Source organism: Adelges cooleyi, unplaced genomic scaffold, assembly GCF_023614345.1.
Source record: "Adelges cooleyi isolate 19-005CV unplaced genomic scaffold, UGA_ACOO_1.1 ACOO_flye_CR_arks_rails_tigmint_CR_PRNA_168, whole genome shotgun sequence".
Lineage (NCBI taxonomy): Eukaryota > Metazoa > Arthropoda > Insecta > Hemiptera > Adelgidae > Adelges > Adelges cooleyi.
In genome coordinates, this window is record NW_026095825.1 from 104761 (window position 1) to 124860 (window position 20100).

Below are 20100 nucleotides of genomic sequence, written 5' to 3' on the forward strand. Positions count from 1 at the left end.
AATGTTAGAAATCACCTTAATAATATGTCAGAAATTCTTAAATAAAGAAAAGAATTCTAGGATAACTTTGGTAAGCACTCGGTACACCAACACGTGATGTTTTCGTATACTAATAAGTAATAACAAAAGCGTGATACATTTTACTGTTAAATATAATAAACTGCAGCCTATTTTAAAGCAATATTTGATGTAGGTATTTCTGTAAAAAACAGAACCATTAAAAGTTATCAGAGTAAAAAAAAAACAGTAGATACAACAAAAGTGTAGTACAGTATAATTCAATCATATTCAGACAGTTTAAACCAGCACATCAATTATGAAAAAAAAAAATATAAAATATTTATAGTATAAATAGATCAACATCAGTACAAACCAAACGCAATGTAAACTAGCACAGTAAGCAATTTTACAAAGCTAGCAATTTTGTTGAATCTGAAAGCGATTTCATCTCAATTAAAAGTTTCTATATATGAACTGTTCAGGATATTATAATAGTTCAGTACAGTATGAAGTTAGATATCCTTATAGTTTATATATTTGCATTAAATCGTGTGACATTATAGCGTTATTTGATTTATTGTGTTTTCCCAATTAAAAAGAATATGACGACAGTTTTTCGACTTTGTTAGTTTCAATGCAAATAAATAGCATTTTTGATACAATTTGTTTCATTTATTTCTGTGTATTAAACAGAAATCGTGCCCAGGAGGTACTTTAAATAGCCGAAAATAGAAAAAGTTTACTCATTCCTTTAAAAATTTGATAACCCACTATCAATCTCTTTTTCTGTCTTCCTATACCTCCTGGTCTTTTTCTATCACTGCCCTTTTCTTGAATGTTATCTTAATGCATTTGGAATTGGGAGTCGACTGAATATATTTTTACTCGCCATCTCGAATAAATTCCATGGTACGCATAAAAAAATGTTAAATTAACCATAGAATATGTCAATATCGATGGTCTAAGCGCAGCAGTGCCTTTTTCGCACAAGACATAAGTTTGATAATTAACTCACAATAACCACAATAGCCAATTAGTTGGGAAATATGATACATTACGTATAATGTCTATTTAAATAGCATTTAAAATAAGAAAAAAAATAAGCTATCGGTCTGGGTTCTGCTTTGTCTTGGTTTCTGCTAGACTCTATTAACTTGATTATAGCTTCCAACGTTTTGTTATATTTTGTTTGAATTTCAAAAATATCTGAATGTCTAATTTATCATTTAAAAACGATTTTTAAAAATTATTATCACTTTTCTAAAATATTGCCTATGTAGTTTGTGGAAAGTGAATGGACCAAGGGGAGAAACTCGAGGCGTGCCAGCCACTTTATACTGAGCTGCCGTTTAACGCCGATAACTCCATTCGGGGACGCCACAAGTCATGGGAAGACTTGATAGAATTGATTTCTTCTATTCATTGATCGATTATCAAGAAAAATCTGTGTTAATATATGTATAACATAAGATCTAAGTTTCACATCAATCGCGTGTCCCATTACACACAGAGTTTTTTTATTAAGTTATTCTCACCGGAAAATTTCTGGAAAAAACACATTTTATTTGTTCTGCATTAGTTTTAGTCAGGAAGGTAATGTGTGATCTGTCATCGGATTACTTTAATAAGACATAAAAAAAAAAAAGCAAAATGAAATGAATAATCATTGAATTGAATTTAATGAATATAATAAAATATAAATATAAATGAAGTATAATAGATTATGTATAAGTATATTATATTCTGTGGTCAATTGAATATTACATTCAAATACAATTTTATATTGTTAAGTGTAAATACATTTTAATGGAAATTAAATTGTTTGCAACTTATTACATTTAAACAGTTTATTCATAACATATTTTTCAAACATAAATAATTCGTGTAACACATAAAAAATTATACCTTTAAACAAGTAATATCAATACGCAAGGTATGAATTAAATAGTCATAATTACAATGTGTATTATTTTATAATTGAAATATTAATTTTTAAATTGCTTGAAGATGAATTACGGACAGCATTCTGTAGTTAAAAAGTATGAAATTATAACACAAACAAATATTAGTTATATACAAATTATAGTAATTACTCACAGCTCAATATCACCTGCAGCACCCGGCTGAAAATATCGTATCAATAGGATTTAAATGCTTTTAGCTACTTTTTCCTTTAATTTTTTTTTTAAATAAATGATAAAATTTCATAAAAGTACAAGCATTTTAATATACTCACACGAAATCAATGAAATTAAAACAAAATATTTGTAACAATGAATTATTTAATTTGATTGAAGTAAAATAAGTTTAGTATACTTACGTACATCTTGACATTGTAAACACCCTAAAATTAAAACAAATGTTTTTTTAACATTATTTAATAAAAAATAATTACATTCGATAAAAGTACAATAATTTTAGTATACTCACAATCATCAACATCTGAAATTAAATAAAATGTTTTTTAAAAATATTATAAAAGTTAAAATATTATAATCTAATCTAAGAAAAACATGTTTAAGTAATGCTAAAAAATTTTTTAAAATGTTAAAGAAGTACTTAAAACTTTTAAAAAAATGTATATTTTTGTTTATAATCGTGCTGAAAAATAAAGAACAGATTCGTTTTGTATCAAAACGATTTTTATAACAAAAAATTGTCATTTTTAAAAAGTGACTTTGCTGGTTCTTTCCCTGTACCCTATAAATAATGAAATTTTATAAAAGTAAAACAAGTTGGGTGTACTCACCTGCACAACCTGAAATAAAAACAAAAGTTTTTTTAAAATAATTTTTAATAATAAATGATGAAACTTGATAAAAGTAAAATAAGTTTAGTGTACTCACAGCTACATCCTAAAATAAAAATAAAACTTTTTAAAGAAAACAATTTTAAAATGTGTATGTTTTAATAATAAATGATTAAATTTAATAACAGTATAATAAATTTAATATACTCACCCCAAACTGAAAATAAAACAAATGTTTTTTTTTAAAAATAATTTTTAATAATAAATGATTAAATTAGTAATAAATACTAATACAAGTTTAGTATACTCACGACTTTCACAATCTGAAATTAAGATATATTTCTTTAAATTATTTTTAAAAATGAAAAATAATATAAAGTATGATGAAGTCTTAATATATATATATAATGGCGACGGAAAGACGACCCGTCCCGGACAGCGAATTCGTCTATAAACCATTATCTCATGATGGCAGCGTTGTGTCTTAAAGGGGCCGTTAAGCTTGATGATGATGATACATACATAACAATTTTAAATAATTTGTATTACTTATACCGAGTGATTGGTTAGGTTAGGTTAGGTCAACCAATAACTTAGTATATATTAGGCGTTTTAAATTATTTTTTTTTTATACTCTTATAGTTATTAGTTGGGACAAATTTAAGACCATTTAAAAAAATATATAAGCCAATTCCTTTTATCTTAAAACCGTATGAACTTAGGGTTTTTACATGGTAAAGTATTTAATTGTTTAACTTTTTGAATAAAAATTAATTTGCTGAACATTTTGACTGGTCGATAACCAATTTTTGGATAATAATTTTCAACGTTATTAAAGTTTAAAATTTAGGACAAAAAGAATGGTGAAGAGTAGAGATATTTTTATCTGCGCCCATTACCCAAGCGCACTTCTACTCCCGTTGTAACTTTAAAACTTAAATAACTTTGAAATGAATAATCCAAAACTGGTTATCGACTAGACAAAATGTTCAGCAAATTATTTAAAAAGTTAATCAAAATACCTGACACAGTAACGTATAATTTATTGTAAAAAATGCGAAATTCGCCAAAATTATTTTTTACTTATCTACGTAAACGTATACATACCTCCACGTGCTAGAAAATAATAAATTCATAACAGTTAAAGACTTTAATGTCAGACATAGTAGCGTAAATTATTATTTACTTATCTACGGAAAGGTATACATACCGACAGTTGTTGTTTCTAGAAAATAATATTCAATCAATTAAATTTTGGACACAGTAACGTATAACACTATAAAAATGCTAAAAGTTCACCTAATTCTTATTAACCTATGTAAGTAAATATATAAACTTAAAGTTATAATAATTAAAAAAAAAACGGAAAGTATTGGTCTAAAATGTGCAAAAATAAATTATATTTTTTTAAATCGGAATGTCATTTCAACTATTTATAAAACGGATCTTAAATGACCTTCTACTAACTTACTACAATGTCTACAACTTCCTAATACAGTTAAAATATGATAATTTATTTAACTTTTACTTGTGGTCAACGGTCAGGCAACATCAGAAGTTCCATTTGGAAGTCAAGATATAGATATTAACCGGTATAAGGTAGATGGACTGGTGGCCAATGACAAAGAAATTTCAGTAGTTAATGGAAACCAAAAAGTAATAGTCAAATACTGTACAAAAGGAGGAATCACAGTGAATGGTCAACCACTAAATATTATTTTTGTGATTTTTTATTTAAATGGAGAATAAACTGATGCAATAGTAAACGATGTATTATTAAGTGATAAGAATATGATTGTATGAAGTCATGTGAATAACTGGGAGGAGGTTGGAACGGAATAGTAGATTTTATAAAAATAGATACTCCCTGTGAGCTGTATTATCTGTATGATTGCATTTTAATTAGGAATGTAAAATTGGAATATTCACTAAATGCGTTTCAGTTATGAGTGCAATATATAATGGTTTTTAATGTAGTACGCTATGGAGTTCAATAATGTACATTTTAAAACCATTAGTATTGAATTGAAGAATTAGTAGTGAGTTGCTATTAAACTTTAAAGGAATGACTAGTCATTTTTCTTGTCTAATAAACTGAAAAATACTTTAGTTAGAAGTAATATGAGGGGATTGGTTAAAGACTTAAGATCTTCAAGAACGAATGACATGACTTTATGTCTGAAGCTGATGGAGAAATTGTAGTATTTAAGGGATTACTTGAAGTCACTTGAGCATATGTCTGCTTTTGAGATATGTTTTTGTTAATATAAGGGTAATCATTTAATAAATAGTTATCTTGTACATGTACCTTGTCCACCCAGAATTTATATAATTATTTACTTATCTACGCAAACGTGTACATACTTTGCATTTCTAGAAAACAATAATGTAAACATGTTTAATAGGAATTAAAAAGAATAAAAAAATTATGTAAAGTATTAATTATTTTGTAAACGTTAACTTACCGACGATTCCTGGTGGGTTCACTGAAAATTAATAAAGTTATAATAAGTCAAAAGGACCAATAAAATAAAATAAATACAAAGTAGACAATATTCGGTAGCTCTTTTTAATCAGGTATACTCTATCAATTTAACTTTGCAAATGTGATTTAATCTTAGTCTTTAACATTATCGTTGAAATTTTTCGAGTATCGTATTACTGTAATTATTTAAAAACTGTTTTATTTTATACGTATGTCTTAGTTGTATGTATATTTTATATTATTGTTTATTAATTTATCCAAACGTGTACATACATGTAGTCACTTGGTTTACTAGAAAATAAAAAAATTTATATACGAGGTTAATATGGACCAAAATAATTTTAAATTTTACTTATAAATACATGACGTTAAATTTAATTAATTTAAAATAAAATTATAGAAATATACTAAAGGAAAAAATTAAAAGGAAAAAATTGTTTCCAGAATGATGAAAGAATAAAAAAAATATGTAAATGTCTATTTAATTTATTGTAAAATATAATAAGGAATGACTAGTCATATTTCTTGTCTAATAAATTGGAAATTACTTTAGTTAGGAGAGATATGGGGGGGTTGATTAGAGACACAAAACTACAAGAAAGGATGACATGATTTTATTTATGTCCGACACTGGTACAGAAATTGTAGTTTTGAAGGTATTACTTAAAGTCATTTAAGCATAGGTATGTCTGCTTTTGAGATGAGTTTTTTGTTAATATTAGGGAAATCATTTAATGAGTGGTTGTGTTGTACATTAGAGTTTTTATTATTATTTACTTATTTTCAGAAAGGTATACATACCGACCGGATATCCTAGTGGAGGTTCTATAAAATAATAATTTTATAACAATCAAGGGATTTTATTCTGGGTATAGTAATTTATAATTTTGTAAAAAATTCAAAATTCACATAAATTATTATTTACTTATCTACGTATACGCAAAAAACGTAAAGTTATTGTAATTCAATATAAGTAAGTACTGTACATAGCCAAATTGAACTATAAATTAATTTAAAAAATAATAAAAATAAAATTGTTATTTTAAAAAAAAATGTCAAATATTTTGTTACCGAAAATGATTTAAGTTATAATTAGCCAAACGGGACCAATATAACATAAATGTACAATTAAACCAAATAAACAATATTAAATAAAAAATAATATGATAATCAAAACTATTAGTCAAAATATAAGGGCTTAAACAAAATAATGCAAGTCAGACCAGCTCATTTTATTAAAGTACTCTATATTCAATTTAACATGATACAGATAATTTAACTTTAGTCCTTGACGTTATTGTTAATATTAATTGAGCATCCTATTTCTGTATTGAAAATATAATATTATTTATTCATTTGTCCAAACGTGTACATATTTTTAGTCACTTCGTTTACTGGAAAACTAATATAAGGTTGTTATAGTCCAACATAATTGTCTATTTTACTTTTAGGTATATGACATTATACTGTAATAATTTAATAAATGGTAGAAATAAAATTAATATTATTAATATGATAAAATTACTATGTAAATTATAATTTATATTAATTATTATTATATTTTATTATTTTGTAAACGTAGTCATACCGGCAGCCTCTTGAATGGTTTCTGAAATTTGTTTAAGTTATGATAAAATAATTTATATAAAATTTAACGTACTTTTTGTGCAGATTATTTATAAATTATTTTTTTATTTTTGTTTTCAAATGTGTAGATATTTTTAAAATTATTTTAAGGCCATTATAGTCCATAATAATTATCTAAATAGGTACGAAAATTAAGTTTTAGATACAGTAACTTATAATAAGATAATATTTTGAAAAAATGCAAAATTTACCTAAAATAATTATTTACTTATCTACAAAAATGTATAACGTTTATACAGCTACATTGAGTTATAAATTAATTTTAAAAATGATAGTAATAAAATTATTATTATTAAAAGAATAATAATATTGTGTAAATTATTATTTATTATTTTGTTAACGTAAACATACCGACGGTTGCTGGTTGTGTTTCTGAAAATGATTAAAAATAAGTTTTGTTATTTATTTTATAATTTTATCCGCTTTGAACATCATATGTTCACTATTTATTACTTTACAGAGAAGCAATCCATGCGCCCAAATTTGAATACAATTTTTTTTTTTAAATACATTGTAAAAATATTTTTTATTATAATTGAAAAATATTATTGTTTGCGCTGTGTAAGCGTGTTTTTGTCACTTATTTTAAGATATTAAATTTGAAGGACTTTGAAAAGGAATAAAAACAAATTAATAACTAATATAGGACTTTCATATGGGAAAGTTGATTATTTACTCGTATAGGTTCAAACAAAATATATAATAACACTTACCTTCGGGTCTTGCATTTATTACTGAAATAAAAAAAACATAAACGTAATTTTTCCATACCAGCCATCAAAATTATAATATAATAAACTCAAATTATACTAAACAATAATAATATCTAAAACGATGGGTGTAATTACATTATTCAAAAAAAATATATAATATTATATATTACCTGTGACTATTGTCAGAACAAAAAACAACTTTAATATCATGCTGATAAAGTTTCTTTTAAATGTGTAATTTATAGAAATCGCAGTAGCTATAAGGATTTTTTTTTTTATATTAAAACTGAAACGTTACGGTAAGTTATTTTATATATCAAGTTCGACTTGTAAATGCTAAAAAAATACAATAAACGGTGTAATTTATACAGTGTATTACTCTGCTATAATGTTATTTATTTAAAAAATAAACAACACATGTCATATATTTTTGTATCCAATACGTTTGGTTTCGGTGACTAAATCTATGTAATGCATATTAAAGTATTATTTATTTAAAAAAAAACAACATTTGTATTATTTGTTTTTGAACGAAACATAAGTCGAAAACAAGTTTATATATATATATATTTAAATATATTTAGACTTTAAAAAAAATAGGTCTATATTAAAAAAATTGTCTTTTTGGTTGCATATTTCAAAAGTACTAATTTTACTAACATAAAAATTAAATAATTATACTATACACAATGTGTATAGTAAATCATTAATAAATATATGTGTATTACATCTATTTTTTGATACATACATCTATTCGATACCTTGAATATGGTTTAAGACTTTATTTATTTGTTATAAATAGCCGCCCAAAAGCAAAAGTATTAGTTTACTATAAAATGTACATGTATATAATGAATGATTTCAATAAAATTACAAGTACATGGACTTGAGACGGAATGTCGGCCAATTTCTAAAGTTATAGGAACGGACATATAGAAAAATAAGGCTTAAATGAAAATAATTATCGTTTGAATCAAAGCATAGTTTTAAAATTAAAGTTATTGCGGTGGTAAAATACGTCTTATGAAATTAATCATTTTTGATATAATATGCTATATTTCTATAAAATTCAACAACAGCATAGCTATTGCATTATTCATACAACTTTATAATAAATGTTTATTCGAACCGAAATGTTATGGATTTCTTTTGTCTAATTTAAGTATTTAATTTTGTTTTTGTTATAATATTGAATGTATAAAATAATATACTTTTGTAGCGACTAGTGTCCATATGTTTATTAATATTGCGAATTATAGCGAAAAATAAATAAAAAGAAAAACAGAGTAACTTTGTGGAAAATATTATATTTTTATTAAAACCCAATCCACAAAAATGATATACTTAAAGCATATACGTATTTCAACAACTATGTTGTCATCTTAAGTGCCGGTCGTTTAGCGAAAAATGTTTACACAGGCTGTACCAATGGTTTTACTTAAAAAACATGTTCATAATATACCGGGCGATTATTTTAACGCCCTAATATTAGACAATGTTCAAATTTTTATTATTTTTAATATTATCTGGTTTTATCAACTTTTTAAAACTCAAATAGTAACGTATATACTTCTTTAACTTTTCAAATTAAGAATAATTTGTTAAACATTTGGTCTGGTCGGTAACCAGTTTTGAATAAATAGTTTAAAGTTATTAAAATGTATAATTTAGGACGGGAGGAAGGGTGGGAAGTTGAGTTATATGAAATCGAATATGATATATTTTTAAGAAGACTCGTCATGAACTGAAATCTATTATAAAAATTATTCGACGTATTGATAAAAATCGCTTGGAGTGAATTGTGATTGAACATTACGATGGATAGAGGCCTCTCAGCCTAAGTACAATCTAAGTTATAATACATAAGCAGAAAAATGCGTTGCACGTGTATTGTTCAAAAAATAAGATGTTTTCGTATTAAACTAAAAAATACGTATGAAGGTTACTTATGTACAAACTCATAGGTTGAATAAACACTAAAAGTAACATATATTATGTTACTAGTACACATTTTATAAAAGCGATACCAAATTATCTGATTTAATACATATATACATATATACATATAATATATTTATACTATTAACATGCTTCTTTGTAGGATACTAACCAAAAAACATGTTTTTACTTAACAACAAAATATTTTAAGCCATGTAAACTATGTACAAATACACCAATTACAAGATTTAAAAAAACTAAAAAACACGCTTAAATAGTAAAATAAACTAAAAAGTAGAAAATAATTTTCAACATAGAAATCAATTAATAAAAAGTAAATAGTATTATTGTGAAAAAAGCGTGGGGTGTTACATATATCAGTTCTTGAAAAGCGCCCCACACTTTTTTCACAATAATACTATTTATTTTTTATTAATTGATTTCTATATTGAAAATTATTTTCTACTTTTTAGTTTATTTTACTATTTAAGCGTGTTTTTTAGTTTTTTTTAAACTATGTTTTTTTTTTTACATTCTCATATTCAGCTACCATAATATCATACAATTATTTGTTTTAAAATAAAAAACTATAATACAATTTCTTCAAAACATAGTACAATAAAAATTTTTTATTGTTATAATTATAATGTTATACTGAAGGAAAATTCCGAACAATTTAACCAGAAGCATTTCAATTTTTTTCAATTTTCTTTTTTAAACAATATTAAGGCTTTTTATAAGACTTCGACAAAATAATATTGTTCATTACACTTAGAAACCAAAAATCGCATTTCGTGTTAACTAAAACAAATGAAATCTATTTGCTCCAAGAAGAGCCACTCATTAAAACAAAAAATCTGTTTTAAACTTGTAGATTTTATTTTTAAATATTTAAAATTACTCTCCGATTCTATAAAACGTATATATTTTAAACACATTTTTTAAGTTAACCCGTTGGTACAAACTAGGTCATTTTGACATATTTTTCCCTAGAATTTTTAATACTAATTATCATGATATAGTCACCACAAAAGTATGTTATTGAACACATTTTGAATAATATAATGAAATTTCATTTTATTTTCATTGTGAAAAAGACCTACATTCAAAATCATGAAAAATAACTTGTTTTGAAAAAAAATCACTTATATTAGACGAAAGAAATCCATAATGTTACACGTTTCAATTCCAATAAACATATATAATGATGTATGAAAGATGCAATAGCCATCTCTCTAAACGTAGGGCATTCTACGGTTGCAAGTCCCTCTCCCACCACCCGAACAGTTTATTAGCCTCCTACAATAATTTTAACAATGTTAATATTTTTTATACAAACAGACATATTATTCGGGTTAGCATTCCATTTAGTTTCATAAAATGATATTTATAGATATACAAGCTGTTCGGACCCGGCGTTGACCGAGATTTAGTCTACCAGGGCTGAGTAAAATAATTCCCATTTTAAATATTGACCTTTTTTTCAATTATACTTTTATAGGTACTTTAATGAGGTCTTGATATATTAAAAGGTATTTACAGTTAACATTTTTAAAAATAATTTATTTAAGTCATCTGAGCCAAAAGTTTTAAACATCGACTACGAATATTGATGTAAGTTTGTATTAAAAAAAATACGGTAAGTGTAAATCTGGTGTACTCAATTAAGTAAACAGTTTTTGGATACAAAAATATAGGTCACGTCTTGTTTTCGGCTAAAAGTTAGGTTTAAAAACAAATAATAACATATTTTTGTTTTACTTATAATATTTTAGTGGACAATTTCAGTGCATGTGTTACATATATTTAGTTATCAAAGCCAATTTTTTTGGATACAATTATATACTTATTGTTTTCGACTTAGGTTTCGTTCAAAAACAAATAACACAAATGTCCCATTTTTTTAACACGCTTATATTAACTTTACTTGTATGTATGTATGTATGTTTGTTTGTTTGTTTGTATGTAACTATGTAACTAAAAGAGATAGGCAACCGAACGTACATGCATGTATTCATTGTTGCTTACCTAAAGTTTTCAAGTAATAGAGACACGTATGTACTAGAATTAAAAAAACACGATTTTAAAGCACATCGAACTAAAAAGTGGAAAATAAAAAAAATATAGTTTAAAAAAACTAAAAAACACGCTTAAATAGTAAAAAAAAACTAAAAAGTAGAAAATAATTTTCAATGTAGAAATCAATTAATAAAAAATAAATAGTATTATTGTGAAAAAAGCATGGGGTGTTACATATATCAGTTCTTGAAAAGCGCCCCACACTTTTTTCACAATAATACTATTTATTTTTTATTAATTGATTTCTATATTGAAAATTATTTTCTACTTTTTAGTTTATTTTACTATTTTTTAAAAATATAATATATGGTGGCTCTACTGTGAACCTCCTCCTCGACGCCCTATCATTGTCAATTTTCTAATTGTATTATTTAAATTTACTCATTTTACATATAGTATATATTGTAAATATTTTGAATACATGTTAATTTAAAAAAAAAATACATAATATTTTATTGAAGGATTTTACTGTATATATTACACAGATTGAGTCTTCGAAGCTTAATGCTTTTGATACAAAAGTATACAGTTTGTTTTCAACATAAGGTCTGGTTTAAAAGCAAATAATACAAATCTTGTTGTTTTATCTTAAATAAATAATTGCATGTTTTTTGGTATAGTGGTCTTGTAGCTCTTAGTTATAATAAATATATATAAAAAATACATACCGAGAGTGTGTTGGACATTTAATTTCATAAAAGAATATAAAACATTTTTTTTTAAATAAAAAACCAACCAATTGAAAAAAAATAGTAATAAAATTAAAAAAATATTGTATTGTTTTTTTTAGTCATTAGAACAAAATATATAAAAACCCCCTCTTTTAGGCTAAACACATCACTAGAAAAGATTAAGTAACGTTTAAGTGTCCATGGCACTCAGTAAAATATAAGGACATTTTACTATTAATGAAAAGTTATTTAAGTTAAGAATTTTAAATCTAACAAGTTGTACAATATTATTGCCTACATATGTGAGGGTCTAATGTGATTCTTATTTTGCGAAATTCTTTAACGACATTGTTCCATTTTATGCTTATTGGTGAAAAATAAAGTATTCTTGTAGACTATTTAGATATTTTTAAGTCGAGCCTCACAGAGATTCCATCCTGTGTAATGGAAATTTTGTCTGGTTTTTTGGTCTAAAAAAACAAAATAGCTTTTACTCATAGATAAATATCAGCCTGTAGAACTTTACATAGTAAAAATATAAGTAGGTATTGATTGAAAAGATTGAGAAAACAATTATACGCTTAAAATTGTATTTCAGTATAGTCTGGAATTATTCCAAATGACACCACTGAACGAAACTGGCTGTTAACGTTACACTGTTGGCGTCAGTTGGAATTAAAAAAATGTAAATATTTGTCACAAAACCGAATCGTTTAAATGTTTTCTGCTCGTGTAGTCGTTGTAATATTATTCTTATTTGTACAAACGTTTGGACTACCGAAATGATTCATTGTAGTGTGAATTTGGGTTCGATAGACGTATTCACTACCATTTGTTTGTATTATATTATAACCATATTGATTACCTGCAGTATGTTTTGTCTATAAAAATGTTTACTTGTCAGCATAAATATTAAAATCATTTTATACGTAGTTGAGTGACACTTTATTTTAACTATAAATTTACTTTCGGTTTAATTTTGTAGACTACAAGTCCAAAAACAACAAATAAAGAAAAAGTTTCCACCCCTTCTAAGGAAAAAAGTTAGTTAATGATATTTTCTTGGGTTTCTTTAACGTACGATTATCAGTGGTACTATAATGTCTGATGAATATCCCATACACAATTTTGGAATTAATTCAACTTTTTTTTGTTGAAAATGTTGAAGTTTAATTTTAAATAAAAAACAAAATAAGTTCAGGTTGACAATCAATTTTTCTAAATCAAATTAAAAAATCATTTGTTACCTTATTATTTAGATAAGAGCTTTCTTTCAACCCAGGCATGATACGTTTAAAATTATTGGTTATGTAGTTAGGTTTGATGGTACTGTATAATAATCTTAATTTATCAAGAGAAAAATGAAAATATATTTTAATTTTTCATTAAATAATTTTGTTTTTTGAAAAATAAACAAAAAACCTCGTAACCTTGGACTGGTAAAATAATTATAACCCTCCTTCTCATTTTAACAATGAACAGAGCATAAAATAATATGTAAGTAATATTGATTTACATGCAAACGATTTGATTAATCATAATGTTAAGAGATCAGTTATTTAACGCGAAACGGCTTAAATATAATCAAAAGTGTATTAGTGCTGAAAAATAAAATAATTCCACGCAGAAGAAAAATATATCATAATAGTAATTATTGGTGGTTAGGTTTCTATGTTATTAGTACAAACGGAGCCAGACGTCTAAAAATGTGTGCAATCTGTGTAAACATCGTTATTTAGGGCAAAAATCGATTAAACTAAACAAATTGTTTAAATTATTGACAAAACGATACTTAAAATAATAAATAAACAGAGAACATTTTTCAAAACACACTTATGTACAACGAAAAACCAAATTACCTATGATTGTTTTAAAAATATATTATTAATGTTTTTAAAACGCTAAATGTATTTAATTTGAACAAATATTTTTTTTAAGTAGGTATTCATAGTAGTATATTTATATATCTTATTATACAGATATATGCGGTTCACGTATATATATGTCTGATATTTAGCGTCAGTAATTATTCGAGTTCTTTATCTAAAATATAATTGTTCTGTCGAGTATAATTCAATTAAAAATTTTTAATTTTTGTAATTTTGAAATATGAAATTTAAAGTATTCTTCTCTTTCATGGTAGTCATGACACTCTTCAGCCAGGAAATATTTGCTGGTAATTTATATTATACTCTATAGCTGATATACAACAATAATAATATTGTTGTATTTTATATATTTTAAATATTTTTATGACTTACTATAGCGTTTCACCTGGTTTAAAGATCATTATTATGATGTCTAGTAGTTATTACAATTTTTTTTCTCCAAATAAATTGTGATAATATTGTTCAAATATTCTATTTTTAACTATAATTGAGAAATATGTATGTTGTTTTGTGAGATGTCCTTGTCACATGTATGGTCATATTCACCATTATTGCTAAGGTCATTATGAACAATTCTAGTTTAGACAATAATGAAAGTTAAACAATTTAAGCAATCTAGTAGGAAATACGTTTTTTAAAATTATTTTTAATTGATTAATTTTTCGTTGTTAATTTAATATATTATTAATTATTTTAATATATTTTTACTTCGATTTGGCGCTTAACAGACGTAATGAATAGGTAGATTTTTATCATCAACTTTCAGACCGATTTGTTTTGATTCATTAACTTAAAACTAACGACTCGTTAAATTCTGATATTTTAATTGAATTGCATCGAGGTATTTATTTTATATGTTCATTTCACTCAATTCTGTATAAACGAAATTTACTTTATGCAGGAGGAGATAGATCTAAAACAAATTCTCTTTTCAACTCGGTATGGGGTGTTAAGAATCCGGCTGGTATGTACACTTCAATAGTATTTTACGAATTTTTCGTATAAATACCTAGTTTTTTTTTTATACATCTTTTCATATTTTATAAATATAAAATTATTTATTGCAGACAAAAGTGGTAGTAGCGAAAATGAGCGTGACAATAATGATTCCCTATTCCACCAAGTATGGGAAATTAAAGAAGATACGAGCGGTATGTGGAATTTTATAATAATTTCTTCATTTAACCAAGTCAAAAAAACAATCCCCAAAAATATAAATTCAAAAAATTCACTTTTTTTAATATTTCAGAAATATTGAACTGTAATACATTAGTTTTAGTTTTAGTTTACTGGGTCCAGGAAGTGCCATGCACTCAGACTGTAACTTGTAGGTCAATTGAGCAAACCCTCTCACCAGAGTCCTATTACACGTAATCTATCACGCCTATGTCCTGCTCATTTTTGTAACCTTGTGTGTTGAATAGTCTTGAGTCCTTCGCAAATTTCAGTATCTCGTTTGTTCCAATGTCTTTGATTTCATCCTTTCCTGGAAAACATTTTCCAATGATAATTTACCTAAGGAATTACAATCATATACTTAAACTTAAAATCATGGCACTCTTTAACTATTTTCAAAAATAGTCGAATTAGTTCCAAATTTGATGTTGATAACTTTAAGAGCTTGTTGTGAATAGGAAAAAAAAACAAAATACAGCACACTAATAGTCAGAAGATAGTTATTAGTCCCGTCTTGCTCACTCTCCGGGCGCCCATAAACATAAGATAATATTCAGGTGGAGTGGTTTTCATGGCCATGCGGTATAATGATTTAAATTTGAAAAAGTCTGTGTTACATTTTATAAACGCTTAGAAATAGCTTGTAAAGAAGATATAAAATATAAATTAAAACAATTAAAAATTAATTATGTTTTTTCAATTAAAAAAGTTTTCAATGTTAGCGACGGTTTTTTTTCAGCCATACAGATCTCTGAAACCGATGAACGGGTTTTATTATTTAAGGTCTTATTTAAATAACTATGGCAAGTAGAAGTGGCAGTGAAGAGTTTCAGAAATTTATCTAATATAGTTTATTAACTTTTAAAGTTGTGTATCATAAAAACAAATTTCCCTCCTACATTTTCATAGCTATATGCTGAGCTCGCCTTAGAAAGCTTTTTTATTTGAAAGTGATTTTGTCACTTTCAGTTGTAATATTAAAATTTATATAGACCTGCGACCTCTCACGTCCCACTATACTACGGCACCACTGTACTATTTCTTTTTAATTCTTATATAATTTTTTATTGTGGATTTTTCGTTGATTGAAAACACTGCAAATTTCCATAAATTATAATTTACATATTACCAACGATATCCCACGAGTCGCCATTAATAATATACCTATATAAATATATTTTTAATAATTTAAACTTTGTAAGGAAATACATATATTTATATTAAGGCATGAGCTACATTTAATATTTTTCTATTTTATGAACCGCTAACGCTATTCATTGGGTGCATGCAGATAGTACCATTCTGATGGGTACGTACACAGTTATAAAAAATATATTTAAAAAAAATCTTATGTAATTTTTTAATACTTGGACTATTATTCATTTTATAGATTCTTCGGAAGATGAGGGTATGTAATTTTGCAAATGATTTGGTTATTATAGAAAAAAGATCTTATGTATTTTTTTCTTTTTATAGGTATTCTTTGCTTTGTTTTTTATTAATAATTAAACTTTTGTTTATTTTATAGTTTGTTCGGAAGATGAGAGTATGTAATTTTGCAAATTATTTTTTTATTGTGAAATATAACTTATAGACTATAACTTATCTATTTTCTAGAGGAAGTAGCCGGTCAAGAAGGTATGTATGTTTTTAGATTTTGATATTGATTATTATGATAATATTAAATTCTTTTGGACTATTATAACTATATATGTATTTTTTTTTAGACGATATTAATGATACGGCCGGTATGTATACGTTTATGTAATTAAGTTTAATTTTTTGTATTGGTTCCTTTGAGTTATGTCTTTGTTAATTATTGTCTAGCCAAACATTACGATGCTAAAGGTATGTGCACGTTTAAATAAATAAGTAAATCATAATTTCTGTATTACCTACCTTTATTTTTTAAGATATTGTTTTTTTTTTGTAGAAGACGAAGAAAAAGGTATACAATAGAAAGGTTTTTTTAATAGCTCTTTTTGACATTTTTATTATTTTTTAGGAGAGCAAGGTATGTTTAAATCCTTAAAATTTTGTTATTATGAAAACGGCTACCGCTTATCTGTATATTTTAAAATCAATGCTTAAATGTATGTCGATAACACTATTTGGTAAAATAAGTATGTTTTTGTAAAATAACTGCTGTTACAAAACCATGCTTTTTCCAAACAAAAAGTGTAAATGTTGTTATGTTCAAATATATTTAATTATGATTTATGATTTTAAAAGTATACATAGAAAAAAATAGTTCAATTAATCAAAATAATCTTATTAATTTTTTTTCGATATATTGATTTTTATCAATGAATATGATGATGTACAATATTTAATTCTGTGAGTATTTTTTAATTTTTTAGTAAACGAGATAAACACTGGGAGAGGTAATACTAATTTTTATATTCTTAGAAACTTACAAATTGTTAGTTTTTTTTCTTATAAATTCGTATATACAAAAAAATATCTAAGAAAAAAACGTTTTATTTCTTTTGGTACCCAACTGTTGGAGTACCCATACATTATGTTCACTCGGTATTATATTCTGCTATAACAACTGAACTGATTTTGTTTAAGAAGACATTGCAATTTCCCCATGTTTGTTATTGACTGATTTAATTCCCGTGAGATTAGTTGTCCATAAATTAAGATTTTTTTCATTGATTTTGATAGGCTGTTAAACATTAACTTAAGTCAGACATGAAAATCAAATTGTTTCGTTATTAAAACCTCATTATTTTTACTTCGTGAATATTTTTCTTTTTCAGAAGTCAATAAATCTCAAGGTAATGCATATTATTTTAAATTATTATGTTACTTTTATTTATATTATAATTATGTAAATAAAACTATTTACTAAAATTTAAACGTTTTACATGTAACATCAAGTAGAACAATTTATGATATTTTTATATTAAAATCAGTTAAATTTTAATTAACATTAATATAATTTTATTTACATAATAAATGGGTGCTTATGATCAATTCGGGTTATTAATTAGTTTAATACATCTTAGTTTTTTTTCTAATTTTAGTCTCTAGTCTCTAATCTTAGTTCTAATATTTAGTCTCCTTATAATATTTACCTAATATAGTCCATTTTTATTATTTTAGCTATAAATGATGCAGGAAATACATGTAAGATATTTAACTAATAAGATTTACAAAAATATCTATTAATTAAAATCTATGGGTTTAAATTAGCTACAACAAAATCTAAGCCAAGCATGTAAAACAAAATACCGGTTGATCTAATGGATGAATTTAACGTAAGACGTTTATGTTTTCGGAAAATAACTATAATTTTGTAGTTTTACTCCTTGAAAACAATTTTGTTTATGCAATTGTACAATATTATAAAATAACTAAATTATATATTTACCTTTTATAGTATTTTCCAGAGCGCTTTCAACATTTGAAACTTAAATATATTTAATCGACTTTTAATAATAAAAATATTTTGCTTAACATTTCGTCTGGTCGATTATCATCTTTTAGGATAAATATCTGGTTATTTTATAATAACGTATAATAATACGAATAAAAATGTTTATTAGGGTGGTAAAATTAAAGCATTTCATTTTTTTTTTTACTCTTATAAAGTAAATCAAAAGTTAAACATATATTAGAATATATTTTAATAAATTATCAAGTCTCATTAAATTTTAAGGTATCATTTTTTGGTGTTAACTGTTCAAAGTTATGATTCATTATTATGTTAAGTAAATTCATGTCGAATTTCATAAAATGTCAGAGATTTTTTATTGAAGTCAGTTATGCACAGTGGTACTAAACCAAAAGTTTGCCTAAAAACACAAGAGAAAACTGGCATGGCAAATTGTTCGTTATAACACCAACATGTAGGATATGTATTTTCAAAAATCGTATCAGATCTTTGTCACCGGGAAAACTTTAAATTAGTTTAGGATCACTGTGTATGAGAATTATTCACAATTTTTATAAAAAAATATTTATACTTTTACTTTAGTAAAAATAAATGAAAAAAATGTAGCTAAAAGCATCGATACGTATATTATTATGATATTTTATTTTTAGGCTCTACTTAGACTAAAATATCTAAGTAATAAGTACATAGTACAGCTGTTCTTAAGTATTTAATTCCTTTTTTTGTGTTTTGAATGTGCAATAATGTTTTATAATTTTGTTTTCTGCGTTATAATTTAACGTTTTTATTTTTACTACAGATTGCTGAACCGTTATTCATAATCACTATGCAGTTTTGAAAACAATAGTATTATTCTACAGTGGTTAATTTTATAATAGTAACATTTTTGTACAATAGGTATATTTTCTTAAGAGTTATTTTATTGCATTGTTTGTTATCTGAGTTATTATCTATTTACTGTTACACATAATATTTATGTTATAAAACAAATTTAATTTATTAATTGTCAAAATTCAAACATTTTTCTTATTTAATAAAATACCTAAGTGATTAAATTGTATGTACGTACAACATTATAGATTATTGTTTTTGACTAAAATAACAAAACATATTGATGCATATTCTATAATAATCATTTAATTATATACTATGATGTTTTTAATTCCTATGGACTTTCTAAAATAGTTTAATTTTTCTCTGGAAGTTATACATATTACACGAAGGCAGGTCGTCAAAGTAACAGCGTGTTAAAATTTAAGAGTGTCCATTCCCTGCCCAAATCAGCTCCTGCAAAACCTTATTGAATAACTTCCCCTTGACTCACTTTGAAAATAAACCTAGTTATTTTCT

At 25.0% G+C, this 20100-nt stretch overlaps 1 protein-coding gene and 2 long non-coding RNA genes across 5 annotated transcripts; 1 reads left to right on the plus strand and 2 right to left on the minus strand.

The window, feature by feature from the left end:
* Nucleotides 1-1753: 1753 nt before the first annotated feature.
* On the minus strand, nt 1754-2519 carry LOC126833054 (uncharacterized). The gene is made up of 4 exons (XR_007684833.1): nt 2431-2519; nt 2321-2344; nt 2098-2123; nt 1754-2026 (listed from the first exon to the last, which is right to left on the minus strand). It is a non-coding gene; the product is annotated as an uncharacterized LOC126833054 (long non-coding RNA).
* A 2695-nt stretch (nt 2520-5214) lies between these two features.
* Nucleotides 5215-7915, minus strand: LOC126833037 (uncharacterized). The gene is made up of 7 exons (XR_007684828.1): nt 7765-7915; nt 7595-7615; nt 7233-7253; nt 6823-6843; nt 6036-6059; nt 5508-5525; nt 5215-5235 (listed from the first exon to the last, which is right to left on the minus strand). It is a non-coding gene; the product is annotated as an uncharacterized LOC126833037 (long non-coding RNA).
* Nucleotides 7916-14292: 6377 nt separating this feature from the next.
* LOC126832990 (uncharacterized) lies at nt 14293-19871 on the plus strand. 3 transcript variants are annotated; one of them, XM_050564060.1, is made up of 16 exons: nt 14293-14458; nt 15073-15135; nt 15239-15322; nt 16639-16656; nt 16738-16755; nt 16876-16893; nt 16965-16985; nt 17075-17095; nt 17175-17195; nt 17281-17295; nt 17353-17361; nt 17708-17731; nt 18113-18130; nt 18459-18482; nt 18549-18613; nt 19550-19871. In XM_050564060.1, the coding sequence occupies exons 1-15, from the start codon at nt 14392-14394 to the stop codon at nt 18575-18577; spliced, it is 450 nt and encodes a 149-aa protein (XP_050420017.1). In that variant the 5' UTR covers nt 14293-14391; the 3' UTR covers nt 18578-18613; nt 19550-19871. The 3 variants fall into 3 exon arrangements, with proteins under 3 accessions (XP_050420017.1, XP_050420018.1, XP_050420020.1); XM_050564061.1 differs by lacking the exon at nt 17353-17361; XM_050564063.1 differs by lacking the exons at nt 17175-17195; nt 17281-17295; nt 17353-17361.
* The last annotated feature ends 229 nt before the right edge of the window (nt 19872-20100 follow it).